General features: G+C 44.6%; 1 protein-coding gene across 1 annotated transcript; it reads left to right on the forward strand.

Moving 5' to 3' along the window:
* Positions 1 to 5,597: 5,597 nt before the first annotated feature.
* GSX1 (GS homeobox 1) lies at positions 5,598 to 7,836 on the forward strand. Its single transcript, XM_015815655.1, has 2 exons — positions 5,598 to 6,045; positions 7,475 to 7,836. Exons 1-2 carry the CDS (start codon positions 5,598 to 5,600, stop codon positions 7,834 to 7,836), a joined length of 810 nt encoding a protein of 269 aa, XP_015671141.1.
* Positions 7,837 to 15,230: the final 7,394 nt, after the last annotated feature.

Below are 15,230 nucleotides of genomic sequence, written 5' to 3' on the forward strand. Positions count from 1 at the left end.
AGACCCTACAGCAGAGGTAGTCAACCTTGGCTCTTTTATGACTCGTGGACTTCAACTCCCAGAATTCTGGGAGTTGAAGTCCACGAGTCATAAAAGAGCCAAGACTGACTACCTCTGCCCTACAGTTTGCTGCACGAAGAAACACATTTTAAGAAAGTAATTCAGAAGTAATGCAAAAGTGAAATTGTGCCAGTTGTGATGAGACATCAGAGAGGAGCAGCAGAGCAAGTTGTTTTTGTGGGGTACCACCAACTCAGGAACAAAAGAGCTCCTTATAATAGGTGTAATGGTGAACTACATACAGTATATTCCTTAAATTTAGCACAGTAGCAGACTGTCAGCCAGTGCAGTGAACAGCTTGTTTTTGTGACAGGAGGTCACCTTCAGCAACTTAACTGGAACTTCTTTTCTAATGGAAGGATACTCCTCCTACATTATGTTCTAATAGACCAGTTTGTAAGGTACCAAATGCCTGAACCATTGAGACCAGGTTAGCCACCACCTCCTCCTCCTCCTTGTCTAGCCCTATCTAAAAGCAGCTGTTATTGTCCCACCAATCAGAATTGGAAGAAGGCACTCCTTCCAATTAAGCTTACTTGTATCTCCATTGATGACTATGGTTCTAGTGTCACCTCCAGATGATGCACCTGCTTTTTTGGGGTGAGAATGGGGGGAAAAGTCTCAGGACAAGGAAAGCACCATTTCTGTGGTCCTTGCTGTCTGCAGATTTGGAATTCTTATCTGCCCTATCCCAGATCCAGGCCCTTTAAAGGACCCTTCCATCTCCATTCCTGTCTTCCAAGGGCTCAGATAGTCTTCCAAAATAGAGACAAGAGAAAGAGTGCCTGTTTTCCTGTGATCCCTCTTCTCCTCCCTTCTTCAAGGACTTCAAGAATTTGCACAAGAAGCCATTTCCAATATTTCACCGCAAACCAGAGATTTCATTGTCCGGGGACTGCACATTAAAAAGTGCTCTTGGCTTTGAAGTTTTTGTTTAATGGCTCTAAACTGAAAGAAAATGTTTTCCTATTACTTAATTCAATCATAGCAAAGAGGCTTGGTAAAAAGCCCATGGATTTTGGCCAAAGTGTGACAGAGTTTCCTTTGTGTTTGCTTATCCTCTGCTGTCACACAGTTTAATTCGCCTCCCTTTATCTGGCATTCAAAACTTTTTTCAGCGACATTCAATAAAGTCCAGCGGCTGGAGGGAGCGAGCACAAGGGGGGGGGGGACTGGTTATTCTCCCCTTCATATTCTTCCCAATAGCTTTGGGCTTGGTCTGCATTCAGAAGGGTTAACTCCTTCCCTCCTGGAGCTAATAGATTGGGGTTCCATCCTGAAAGTACAGCAATACTTTAGGATGTCTTTCTAGAAAGGTCAATTGTCTAAGAGGAATAGCTCATTCCACTAAAAAAACAACTCTTAGACTTGATTCAAAAGGGTTTCCCTAACTGAGCACTTTACAGATGTGCTGCTGTTTTATATCTCTCTTTACCCTCAATTAATATGGAAAAAACTGGGACAAGACGCATATTGTTGTCTACCAATATATCTGGAAGACAAGAGCTGTATAGAACAAAACCAAATTTTCGCTTTATTTCAACTATTCATGAATAGTTTAGCCAGGAGTTTTCGGTGCTATAGCACCCTTTTCCTTAGAATGGTTATGTGGTACTTAGAAAAAAGATATCTACAGTCCATGGCCTTATTTTCCTGGCCCAACTTTGTCTTTACAGAAAAAGGAAAGTGAAAAGCGCAGTTCTTGAATTCAGATGTGTTTATTTTAAAAGTTCAGTTCAACATAATTTCTGAAACTTATTTCCGAAAAAAGTATGTTTCAGATCTGTATGAAGTTGTGGGGAAACTGCATTTACATATCTATGCTGGTCTATGTCCAAAATAAAAGCAAGCAGGCATCTACGCATAAAAAAAATAACAAGATAAAGTTGTAAAGAATGTCTCCTTTCTTGAGGATTCTCAAAAGGAGAGACACTGATTAGGAACTGTATTTGACCAGATCATCTCTGAGTAGATTTTGCATCAGAGTGCACAACAACCATTCAGAAGACAACCGGCTGAAGTTGTGTGATTCTTGATTTAACAGTTTGTCTCAGGATATGGAGTGTGCCTAGGGACTAGTAATTATACATTCAAATTTAGTTACATGATTGCTTTCAGTCTAGGTGTAAAACTCAATCGTACAACTTTCTAACTCCCTTAGTAAGTCTCACTGTTCACTGGTATTTCTGTCATCTTTCCCATTTCTTCTTTATAGCAGTGGGTTCAGTCCAGCAATGTTAGACCTTAAGTCTCATTGATTTCAGTGGGAAATATTCAAATAGATAACTAACTTTCCTCTGCAAAGGGGTGTTATTCAAAACTGCTGAATTATGGCCAGTGAAACTTTGCAACACTCTCTGTTAAAACAAGCACATTGGAGAGTTGGCAATTTTAAACAGCAAAGATAAGAGAAGGCAGATGAAAGTATCAGAAAAGACCTTAATTTCTCTTGGCTTTGAACAGATAAGTGCATTTTTTCCATTCAAGTTGTGTCTTCTGTTATATGTGGATTTGATTTAATGTCCAAATATACCTGAAAGTTTGCTCCAAAACATATTGCAGTTATTATGTTTGGGGATAATAGCATGTAATGATCAATTCGGACTTGCCTGGAAAAAAGGTGATTTTTTTTATGGATTTCCAGTTAGATTTTGCTTAGGAACCAGTTGCTGTATGTTTCTAACAGTCCCTTCAGATTCAGACATCTGGTGGATGGAATATTCTCTTTCATATCTCTGAACCAGGACATAAGCATCCTTACACATTTAGGAGTGATGTCTAATACATTGAAGGCCCCATGGTTGCAATGACCAATGGCACTCAAATAATATCCATGTCATTTTTTTTCCAAAACAGATCTGCATCTAAATGCTGTGCAATACCTACATGATGGACAATATCTCTCTGGCCCTCATTCATTGGTATGATATGCAGAAAAATCAGGTCTGATTCTGAGTCTCTAGTAGATAATTTTATAAAGATCCTTTCATTGGCTGGGACCTCCTAAAAATAGAGATCTTGGCAACAGCAGAGACAGACTAAAGCTTACTTACTGTCAAGGTACTTCAACCTCACTGCTTGATTCAGCTAAATAGATCAGCATTGCCAAATAGTGCATATAATAGTATGAGCATCCTAGCTCTTAGTCATGCTTTTCATTGCCATAGTTTTAAAGATATGCATTGGAGATACCATATTTGCATTTGTCTCTTAAAAATAAAATTGATCACCCCACAAATTCTGTTCCTCACCCCTCTTCTCTGAGATCTTACATTTGAATCTCCAGAATCTGTAGTAACTGGTATCAAAATGAATGGTGTGTGTGTGGGGCGGGGGAGAGGAGTGTCTCTCTTCTTTTGCTCATTATTTGAATATGTCTGCTGGAGTAGCATCTTTTTTTATCCTTGATATGCAGGGAAGACATTCAATTGGACGATTTTCTTTTATGCATGCTAAATCATTTTGAAGACCTGATTCTGGAAATGGATGGGAAGGGGGGTATGTAGAGGCTGGACTGCATTGGGAAGCATCCTAACATTGCAATCCCTTCAATAAATCAAGGGATTTGTTTCCAGGAAATGGAGGATTCCCACCAGAGGAGAAGGTGAGCACAACTCTGTGGCTGAAATTGCTGTGAATTTCATCCCTTTCGTAAAATTGTTTTGTGGGAAAATATTCCAGATTCTTGGTTTTGAAGTAACGCTGCAACCTTGTCTTCCCAAAATGTGACTACTTGGAAAGAAAGCTCTCTGAATTGGCTTCCTCTCTTTTAAAAATTGGCATGGTGATTCCTCCAGGGAGAAGCAGCATTTTGGCTTTACGTTTTTAAAGCTATAGTGAGCCTAGGTAGGATAGTCCATATTTACATAAGTATTAATAGTGACGAAAGGATCACTGTTATTGCATAAGATTGTATTTTTAAGCCATTAATCTTCATCCCCAGTTAAATAATGCTGCTAATTGTGTCTTTTATTCTTTGCTCTTCTCCATTCTGTTTCAGATTCTATGGAATCATGAACTTCTCTGTTAATTAACATGTTGTTTACTATTTTGGTAGATATTTATTTTACTACTTAAAAACTTGCATAAACATGAGTAGATAGACAATAATAAAATGAACATTTGCCAGATAATTCCAAACAAAATACTACATATTAAATGTGATATAAATGTATTTATTTACATTAAATATGTTACACATTAAATGTGGCATCAAAAAATTAAAAATCAGAACCCTGGGCTGTGATCAAATCTTAACAACATTTATACCCCATTCTATCATTTGGACAGAATTATGGCAACTGGAATTCTACCCTCTCCCCAAGCATAAATGGTATTTTTACAATAATAAAATATCTCATTTACTTTCTGCTCTGATTTTTAAATTGTGATGCTATCTGTCAAAAAGCATCCATCATGCTGCCCTCACCCAAATTTTTACTGTAAAATATAGGTTGGAGATTTTGTTGATTATTAAATTGGTGAAACAAAATCAAGGTGGACTAATAAACACAAATTATTTCAGAGGAGGTAAATGTCCGTTACTAGGTTTAGTTCAAAGTATGTTTCAATACAAATGCAACTTGAAAAAAGAGGTTAATAGGAAATCAAAGAGAATAGTTTTTTAAAAAATTTTTCCATAAAACTGTAATTTTAAGCAGGATGTTGGAAATTAGCCGGGGTCAACCACAAATAAATAATTTTAGATATCTCTCCAACTTTTTATAAAGGAATTTTCAACCAAATCTGCTATTTAACATCCACTTACTTGAAAATCAAATGCCAACAAAACATTCGAAATAGATGGATTTTATAATCAAGCAATGGTAGTTATGTTCTGAGGACACAGGCTTTCATAGAAGCAAATTCCATAGATTTGCCAAGTGCCTGAAGCATTGCTGGGAACGAAGACTGTCGATTGAGTTGCAGACCTGTTCGCTTCTGCTTTCAACTCAGCCCCAGATGAAAATGCTCTTCCTTCCAGAGTCTGTGAATGTTTTGAACGTTACAAGGTGGTAACTCAGCGCTGACGCACCGGTCCAATCTTCCCAAAAGCCAACGCCACTACCCAAGATCGGAGGCTCTTTGAAATCCCGCACCTCCAGCGCAGCGCATAGTAGGAAACTGTATACGACCCGTCCGAAGCGCAACAGGGGCTGGAGACGAAGGAGCCAATGGATTAGCGGCGGGACGAGGGAGGAGGCGGGTGGGGTGGGGTGGGGGGGACTAGGGAAGGGAGCCCAGAGACGTGGGTGGGGTTGACAAGAATGAGGGGCATTGTGAAGCGCTTTGGGCGAGCGAAGGGCATAATGAGGGAGTGTGCGGCGGCGGTGCCAAGGCGCGGCACAAAAAGCCCATTGACGGGGGCCGGCGCAGCTTTCATCACATGGCCCCCGAAGACGCTATTTAAGCCGGGCCGGGCGGCCCTTTCAGCACCACTGGCGCTGGTCAGCGCCCTGCGAGCAACTGGGCGGGCAAGAGGCGCTGCGCCGACGAACCCAGCGGAAGGCGAGGCCGAGGCTGGACGGGGCCGAGTCATGCCGCGGTCTTTCCTGGTGGACTCGCTGGTGCTGCGCGAAGCCGGCGGCAGCGACAAGAAAGGGGGCGTCTCTCCCGGCAGCCCGCCGCCCCCGCCGCTCTTCCCCTACGCCGTGCACCCCTCGCACCCGCTCCACGGCCTTTCCGGAGGCGCCTGCCCCGCGGCTCCCGTGGCCGCCTCGGCTGCGCGCAAAGCCGGCCTCCTCTGCGTGTGCCCCCTCTGCGTGGCCGCCGCTTCTCAGCTGCACCCGCCGCCGCCGCCGCCGCCCGCCCTGCCCCTCCTCAAGGCTTCCTTCCCGCCCTTCGGCTCCCAGTACTGCCCTTCGCCCCTGGCTGCCAGGCAGTCTCCCGGAGGGTCGTCCGCCTCCAGCGGGGGCCACGTACCCGCCCTCTACCAGAGCGCCTACCCGCTGCCCGACCCCCGACACTTCCACTGCATCTCCGTGGGTAAGTAGTTTGGGGCACGGGGCGGGCCGGGGAACGGCTGACTATCTTGCCGTAGGTCACCCGATGCTTCTCAGCAGGGCGGGCCGAAACCGATTTTTCGCTCTTCGGTCCCCGGGAAGGTCGTTTTCGCTTGTCTAAACGCAACAGGCGCTTGGTTTGGCAGCAGGGTACAGGGGGGTTCCCGCCACACACTTCCGAATAAAAGCGATTTCAGGACAGGTGTCAGGAGAATGAAGTTGTTGTAAATAGGAGGGAGAGGAGCGAGAGAGCGGGACGAAACTGACCAGACGCTCCCTCCTGCCCAACGTCTGCAAAGCAGAGATCTTAAAAGAAAGTTGTCACAGCAGACGGGGAGGCTCAGCTGGCACACTCTGGGTTCGGAAGGGGAGCGAGATTGGTTGGCATTCGATCACCAGGAATTCCGGGGGCTGTAGGCTAGAATAAAAAGTCTGAAAGCATGCTGGAAAAGGCAGTGGCCAGTCACTCCTGTTCTGTTGCCTCAAACCATAAATTCCCTAAATTCCCTAGGAGGCGAGTTATACCTGAGGGAGCTTTTGCTGTTTTTTTCCCAGCCTAGGAGAAAATGCAGCTGAAGACGGGGGTAATTTGACGCCCCGACCAAAGTCCATACTTTCGCAGTCAGTGGGATTAAAGGGATGGACTGTTCGCACCGGATTGCACACCTAAGTGGCAGCGCAGTTCTAGAAACGAAGTCCGGACTGCGGAAGAGAGAGCTGAATTGTCAGCAGGGATGGTTGAGAATTCAGGGAATTGGTGGGTGCCTGAGCAGAGAACGGTGCCCGGCGCTTGACGGTTAGCTCAGTTCTGCCCCTTTCAGAGGGGGAGATTCTAGGCTTCGCACAGTCCAGCCTGCTGTCCCGAAAAACAGTTTTTGCACAACCTCTAAGGAGCGCAGTGCTTTGGTCGGTCATTCCAACGGTTTTTACAAGGAACCTTCACAGGTTGAAAGAAGTCAACCTACCCTGACCCTCCTACCTAACCCCCACCCCCACCCCCGCAACTCGTAGAGGCATTTCCGAGTAATGACTTTGAGCTACCCAGTAGTGGGGAACTCTTTGCGGGGGTGGGTGGGTGTGAAAGTGCCCGACTGGGATCCTCTGTAGGATCCTTTGTCGTGCCCATCCTGCAGGTTAGACGGATAGTCGCTCCCGTAGCCCCAAGCTCAGTCAAAACTGCACCTCAAGGGCGCTTAGTTGTATCCAGGGGCTTAATAACTGCCTTCTTGGCTAACCGCAACAACGATTCCTAGCACGGTCTGCATAAAAAGAGCGTGGCTGTGGCGGTGTAAAACCACACCCGCGCTAAGCTTCCCTACTCGCTCGGGGTCTTTTGGGAAGGGTTGGCTCGGCCGCGGTCCAAACTGGCTCGGACCTGCCGGCCTTGACTTTTCCGCTTTGCCTCCCCGCAGACAGCACGTCGGGCCAGCTGCCGAGCAGCAAGCGGATGCGCACCGCCTTTACCAGCACGCAGCTGCTGGAGCTGGAGCGGGAGTTCGCCTCCAACATGTACCTGTCGCGCCTGAGACGCATCGAGATCGCCACCTACCTCAACCTCTCCGAGAAACAGGTGAAGATCTGGTTCCAGAACCGGCGCGTCAAGCACAAGAAGGAAGGCAAGGGCGGCTCCCATCGCGCCGGGGGACCGGCCGCCCCCGGCTGTAAGTGCGCCTCCCTCTCAGCTGTGGCCAAGGGCTCCGAAGACGAGGAGGACTCGCCCATGTCCCCGACTTCCTCGGGCAAGGACGAGAGAGAACTCGCCGTCACCCCCTAAGGTTCCTTGGGCCCGTCGGGTCTCCCGCAGATGGAATGGACAAGGGCGGCCCATAGAGCCGGTGTAAATAGCCCCGCGGCCCCTGCTCGCCACCAGCGCGCTCTGTGTCCAGAGCTGTTGGTCAAGGGGAGCCCCGTAGGTTCCCTTCCCGAGGCAGCTTTTCTTCCTTGAGATTAACAATGCCGCAATTAGCCAGCGGAGGCTGACACGACGCCGACCTCCCTCTTTCTTTGAAGAGTAAGGAAGAGTCAAGGTCAACTTGGTTTACCTCTGTCGGCGTCTGGGTGGGGTGGGGGGGAATCCCACGGCTTGGTTATCTCCGAGCCTGGCATCTTTCTCTTCCTCTCCCCCCACCCCTCTCCTCCACCTTCCCTTCGGGGTTGTTTCTGGGTGTGTAAAATCTAGATCCTGCTCCCTGACAGGTTTTCTTTAGAAGCTGGAAGGCATTTCACTAGGGGAGCTGGGGCAGAGAGCGCAACGGATTTAACTTGTGGGTTTCTTTTCTGTTTTGCTTCTTCTTTTTGTTGTTGTTGTTGTCAATTTTATGATCCTTCTTGAAATATATTATGGTACGGCTGTATTGTTTTCTGGAAAAAATCAGGAGATATTTATTTATTTATTTATGTAAAGACACTGAAGCAAAAATAAAGTTGTGTTTTTTTTTTAAAAAAAAAATAGAAATATATCTATATACACTGAAAGTTTGTCTATGCTTTGGCTTTATAGAACGTCCTGGCACTAACTATCCCCTTGGATGACTCCCACTAATTTCAACTGGAAGACTGTGACACCTTTGACTTTCCTACCAGAATCAGGAAGATTTTTTTCCCCCACTCGATGTTAAATAATATTATTCTCAATTTAACTCCCCGTGGATATAATTCTAACTGATTTTATTGGGAACGGTAACTCTACCCCCCCCCCTTGAAAACTGTGCGATGTAGTAATTGCTTCCTTGGCTTGGCTTGGATCCAATGTGCAGCATCACTCAAGAGCTGACTTTATTGGTATTTACTTCTGAGTAGACATTTAGGGCAGTACTACATCAGACCAGCACAGAAACAGGTTCTTCCTTGCTGACAAAATTCAGTATATGTTGTATATGGGTGAAAGGTAAGGAGGAAAATGTTAGCCCTCACTAATGTTATTAAAAGGCAGATCATGCAACCTTTAGGCACCTCATGAAAAGCTTGTGCGTTTGGATAAAACTAGTTATCCCTGCTTCCAGAACCATTCTGATTTCTTGCTACCATAAACGAACACAGCTCTCCTCCCACACTGTATAAGAGAAATATTCAGGTTATATCTGGATGCTTAACTTTGGATTGCTGCTTTGCCACGAATTAAGAAAAGAAAGATAAATATGGCCCATATACTGCAGTTGTCCACCACAGAATCCATACTCCTCTCTGCTTCCCCCACCTTCTTTATCTAACGTGTAGGTTAGCCAGAAGACCTACTCTATAGAAGACAGCAAACGATGCTCGTTAAATCATCTGACCTGGCACCTTCTTCTATGCAAACCTCTACACAGTCTGATTCTTTTAAAAAAAAATCATTTATACAGAATTAACTTTAAGAAGGGTTTACAGCGGTAACACTAAAAAAATGTGCAGTGCACCCCAAAGCACATTCTCCATTTCATACTTGCTGGCTCTGAACTACCTGAGGCTTCTGAGCCCACAGCCTAGTGGGATTTACGTCTGATTGATGCTTCCATGGTTTTCGATTTGCTTTAAGAGAGGACACAGAAAGAACACATCACAAAAGTGACCCTCCCCTCCGTGCATCCTGTTTGCTGGCCCCAGAAAAAGCAATTCCTTTGGAAGAATGTGGAAAAGATGTAACATTGCGTTTGGGTGTGTGTGTTTCTGGTCACTTATTGTCTCTGCCCCCCTCCCCCAATGGCAAAACACAAGCTATAATTATACTTCTTGCTTGTTAATGGCAGTCTTCATGAGATTAGAGTGGAGCAACTATTTAGTTTCAGTCACTTGAGCCAAGCTCTTCTTCGTGTTTTTTTCTTTCCTGCCAGAAGTACGTTTGAAAGGTTGAAGTTGGCACTAAAATGATTTGGTTCCTTCTTCCAGCTTGAGTGAGCTCTGCAACCTGGATTCAGATACCCATTTGGGAGACTTAAGTCAGGAGAGTAGACAACAGCATCCAAAATAAAACTATCCCGGCTTCCCCGCTTACTGACATGGTCATGCCAGGCCGTGGAGTGAGGAGAAGGAGCTGAAGATGCTGTGGCCTCTCTGTAAGATATGATGTGAATGTTCACCAAAAGCACCTCAGAGCGCTTGACTGGCTGTTTCCTTGGATTGCTCTAGAGCAGGGGTAGGCAACCTTGGCTCTTTTATGACTCGTGGACTTCAACTCCCAGAATTCCTGAGCCAGCCATGGCTGGCTCAGGAATTCTGGGAGTTGACGTCCACGAGTCATAAAAGAGCCAAGGTTGCCTACCCCTGCTCTAGAGGAACATGGGCCTGAATCTTCAATGTGCACCCATATTCCTCCTAGGATACTTTTTGTGATGTAAGTGCCTTTGAGTTAGACTTGACTCCTCATGAGTACATGGAGTTTTCTTGGCAAGATTTCTGGAAGTGGCTTGTTCTTGCCTTCTTCCTAGACTGAGAGAAAGTGAATGGTCCAAGATCACCCAATTGGCTTTGTACCTAAGGCAGGACTAGAATTCAGAGTTTCCCATTTTCTTGCTGGGCGCGTTAACCATTACAGGTAGCCTTTGACTTAAGACCACTACTATTGGGAATGGAATTTCAGTTGCTAAGTGATCCAAAAGCAGGTCATCATGTGTCTAAATCCAATTTTACCATGATTTCTACCTCTGCCATTAAATGAATCACAGGGTTTTTAACAAATCCAGCTTCCCCAATTAACTTTGCTTGACAGAAACCATCTGGGAAACGTGATTACATCACAGCAAGATGCTGCCACTGTTGTAAATGCAAGCCAGTTGACAGGTATCTGAAGTGAGATCACATGACTCTGGGGGTGATGCATTGATTCTAACTCCAAAGGTGGATCATAAGTCACTTTTTTGAAGGCCATTGTCATCTTGAACATTAAATCATTAAATGAATGCTCATAAATCGAAGGCAGACTATCCAACTGGATGCACATGAATACTCAAAGCTGAATTATGTCTAGGATTGTTTGATAAGGAACAAAAAGATCTGGATGACCACAAAGAGGCAGCAGAGAGATATAACTGCCACTGGCTTTGCTGTCATCTAGTGGCAGTCCAAAATTTTGCAGCCTTATTGGGTAACTCCAAATTTTAGACCGCAGGTCAGGTTTGACCCATTATTGCCCACTCTGCTCACATAGAATTCTTAGCTGTATCAGTTAAAAGCCTAGAAGAGGGATCTTCAAACTTGGTCACTTTAAGACTTGTGGACTTCAACTCCCAGAATTCCTCAGTCAGCCAGGGCTGGCTGAGGAATTCTGGGCATTGAACTCCACAAGTCTTAAAGTGACCAAGTTTGAAGACCCCTGGCCTAGAAGCTGCATTCACACCAGATGGTAACATTAATATTAAAGTAGTTTCTGTTGGTTGGTTTGCTTGACTGTTTTTGCAACTTGGTTGTGCAGGACCTGGAACCTGTGCTGGGTGAATAGAGCAGGGGTGGCTAGCTATGACCCCTTCAAGACCTGTGAACTTCAACTCCCAGAATTCCCAGCATGGCTGGCTCAGGAATTCCACAGGTCATAAAGGGGCCACAGTTGCCCATCCCTGCTTTAGACTTTTATGGCTTTCTGAAGCATCAGAAAGGATTTTTAGTTTTCTAGCACTTTACGGAAATACCTGAGATACCTACAATCCTCCGAGTCCTGTTAGAGAGGCAGAGGTAGAAAAAGGATAAAAATCTACGACACAGAAAATATATCAACAGGAGTTAACCACGTTCTTCATTTCCCCAACTTGGGAGCTGAAACAACGACAGTAACTCCATGCTCATTCTGTAATGAGTACTGGTTTTTTCTTGGTTTATTTCCTTTTCTTCCGTTCTCTTCCGTTCTATTTCCTTTCCAGGAAGATTAACCATAAGAAGTCAGGAAGCTTCTTAAGGTTTGCCCCTTCTCTGGAAATCGGATGCCAGGCTATGGTATTTGTGAAGTTGAGGTGCAACAAAAGATGCTGAGACTCAAGAAAGAGTACAGAGAAGAGCAACAAAGATGATTAGGGGACTGGAGGCTAAAACATATAAGGAACGGCTGCTGGAATTGAGTATGTCCAGTTTAATGAAGAGAAGGACGAGGGGGGACATGATAGCAGTCTTCCAATATCTCAGGGGTTGCCACAAAGAAGAGGGGGTCAAGCTATTCTCCAAAGCACCTGAAGGCAGGACAAGAAGCAACGGGTGGAAACTAATCAAGGAGAGAAGCAACCTAGAACTAAGGAGAAACTTCCTGACAGAACAATTAACCAGTGGAACAACCTCCTCCAGAAGCGGCGAATGATCCAACACTGGAAGTTTTTAAGAAGAAACTGGACAGTCATTTGTCTGAAATGGTATAGGGTTCCCTGCCTGAGCAGAGGGTTGGACTAGATGACCTCCAAGGTCCCTTCCAACTTTATTATTATTATTATTATTATTATTATTATTATTATTATTATTATTATTATTATTATTATTGTTGTTGTTGTTGTTGTTGTTGTTGTTGTTGTTGTTGTTATTATTATTATTGTGTTGTCGTCGTTGTCGTCGTTATTACTACTACTACTACTACTACTACTACTACTACTACTACTATGTCCTTCTCCCCGATCCTTAGCCCAAACAAATGTGCTCATGGCATCACAGCGCTCGCTAGCGCTGTCATCGGAGCGCAGACTTCTTTTCATTCGCTTTTACGCACCTTGAACCTCTCCTCTTCAGGCTCCGGTTAAAACAAGCGGATCTACCGCCGATCTCTCTTTCCGTAACTTAGAAAGGAAGAGCTTCTGCCTTAAAGGAAGACTCGCTCAGGGAAGTCTAAAGGAACCGGGGGGCCCTCCCACGGCTCCATAAAAGGGGGGGGGGCTCCGAAGTGGCTCCAAGTTCTGCATCTGGCTTTCTAACCTTGCCTCCAACAACCCGACTGAAAGCAACAGCCAAGAAAGTCGAATCGATTTCAGCTGATGGCCTCCTGTGAGGAACTTCCTACTCTTTCTTCAGATATAGTGGCAATACGATGCCCAACGTTTCCCATAATTAACCATCAGAAATACCGAGTGTTGCAATCCCAACACCGGTGGAAAGCAGTAATTTTAGGGGTGGCTGCAATGTAGCTCCTTCCCACCTCCAAATTCAGATGGAAAGGAAGATGCAAAGATTCTGGATAGAAGAATTCAAAACAAGCTGCCAAAATGCAATTATTTTGTTGCATCTTTTCTTTTCTTTTGTTTTTTTTTTTTTTTAAAAAACCAGCAATCCCTTTGATTGCTAAGCAATTTTCTTTTTTGCTATTAATAGGGATCTGGAGGAAAAAGAATGAATTCCATTTATATTTAAATAGTGCTGCTACCTATTTTTAAATTGGGGAGTTAGCCAATAAAATGGCTTTGGTCATTTTTGTTTGAAAACGATCTTGGAACTAAAGCTGAATATGTGTCAGCAAGATCACATGGCTGAAAAAAAATGGAAGCATGATTTTAGGCCACGTCAATAGGATAATGTGCAAATCACAAGTCATAACTTTACTATATCCTTCACTGATCAGGCCCCATCTCTTGTTCTGTGATCATCTGGGCACTCTATTTAAAGAAAGGTTCATAACTCATTCCAGAAGAATGGCCAGGAGCAAGAAATTCCTGGAATCTGAGGAACTGTTGTGTTTTTCCCACTACCAGGTGATGCTCAGAGCATGGGAAACAAAGCCAGGGAAATCCAGCAGACACTTTCCTTAACTTGTCCCACAATAAATCAGTTAGGACAGCAAGATTTAGTAGCTTCTCTATTAGAACAGAACAGGTCTAGTGTCAAAGCAGCAAACTTAATGCTGATATTCTTCTACTGGCGCAGTTTCTGACGGATTGTCCTTTAATCGAGTGATCTGATTGTGTTTGATGTCCACCATCTTTAAGCTCCTTCCAGGAGCCTCTTAAGCTACACCCATTCTGCCATAACTGAGCTGAGTAACATTTTTAAGGCCAACCAAAGTCATAAAAGTTCTGAAATAATAAGCAGGGCTTTTATTGGGGGATTTCTCTCTTTTCTTTTCTTTTTTTTTTCTTTTTATACAGGCACCGAATGCCAACTTCTAGAGAACCAGCTTGGTGTAGTGATTAAGACATCATGGTAGAAACTGGGAGAGTGTGAGTCCTAGTTCCACCTTGGGCACAAAGCCAGCTGCATGACCTTGAGTCAGCCATTCTTACTCAGCCCTAGGAAGAAGGCAAAGCCATTTCTAAAATCAAGCCAAGAAAATGGAAGGGTCTTCTCCAGGCAGTTGCTGGCAGTCAATATTGACTGAAACACCCCCCCCCCAAAAAAAGCCAATTTCTATGTTTCTCCACATTCTGTTCTACAGCCAATGCATGCAGGTGGTTTCACCCATTCCACTGCTTTGCTTTGCAGTTTTGTGCTAAATTGGCAAGGACTATAAAGGGAAAGCACTTCCTGTACTGTTGGCAAAGCAGACTAGCACAATTGCACAGTTCTACAATTCTGACAGATCACAGGCACAGCACCACTGCATCCATACGCAAAGGAATTTGGAGACAATCTTGAGGCAGGTATGAAAAGGTGATAAAGAAGAGACTTGGAAAAGCAGTTTTGACTCATATCTAGGTAGTGTAAGAAAGAAATTCAGATTAGAGAATAATTCAAATTAGTTTGGTCTTGAATTGGTTAAGAATGTAATGGTGCAGAAAACGGTGCAGACAGGCTTTCAATATTTTGTTGTTCTACCTTACAACAATAAAGTAGCATACCTGGAATCCTTTTGGTGTCTGTTTCTTGGCCTGGTCTACCATGAGATCCAGGTTGATCTAGTGCAGGGGTAGGCAACCTTGGCTCTTTTATGACTCGTGGACTTCAACTCCCAGAATTCCTGAGCCAGTAGCTGGCTCAGGAATTCTGGGAGTTGAAGTCCACGAGTCATAAAAGAGCCAAGGTTGCCTACCCCTGGTCTAGTGGTTAGGGCACCAGGTTAGAAACCAGGAGTTGGTGAGCTCTAGTCCTGCCTTTGGCATCAAAGCCAGCTGGGTGACCTTGGGCCAGTCACTCTCTCTTAGCCCAACTCACCTCACAGGGTTGTTGTTTTGCGGGAAATAGGAGGAGGAAAGGGTATTCGGAAAGTGCCCCAGTTTGCATTATTTATAAAAAAATAATAAAGGCAGATAAAAAAAATCTCAAATAAACGAACACGAATGGCTGACATCAGATCCT

This window comes from Protobothrops mucrosquamatus, unplaced genomic scaffold (assembly GCF_001527695.2).
Source record: "Protobothrops mucrosquamatus isolate PMUCROS unplaced genomic scaffold, P.Mucros_1.0 scaffold358, whole genome shotgun sequence".
Classification (NCBI taxonomy): domain Eukaryota; kingdom Metazoa; phylum Chordata; class Lepidosauria; order Squamata; family Viperidae; genus Protobothrops; species Protobothrops mucrosquamatus.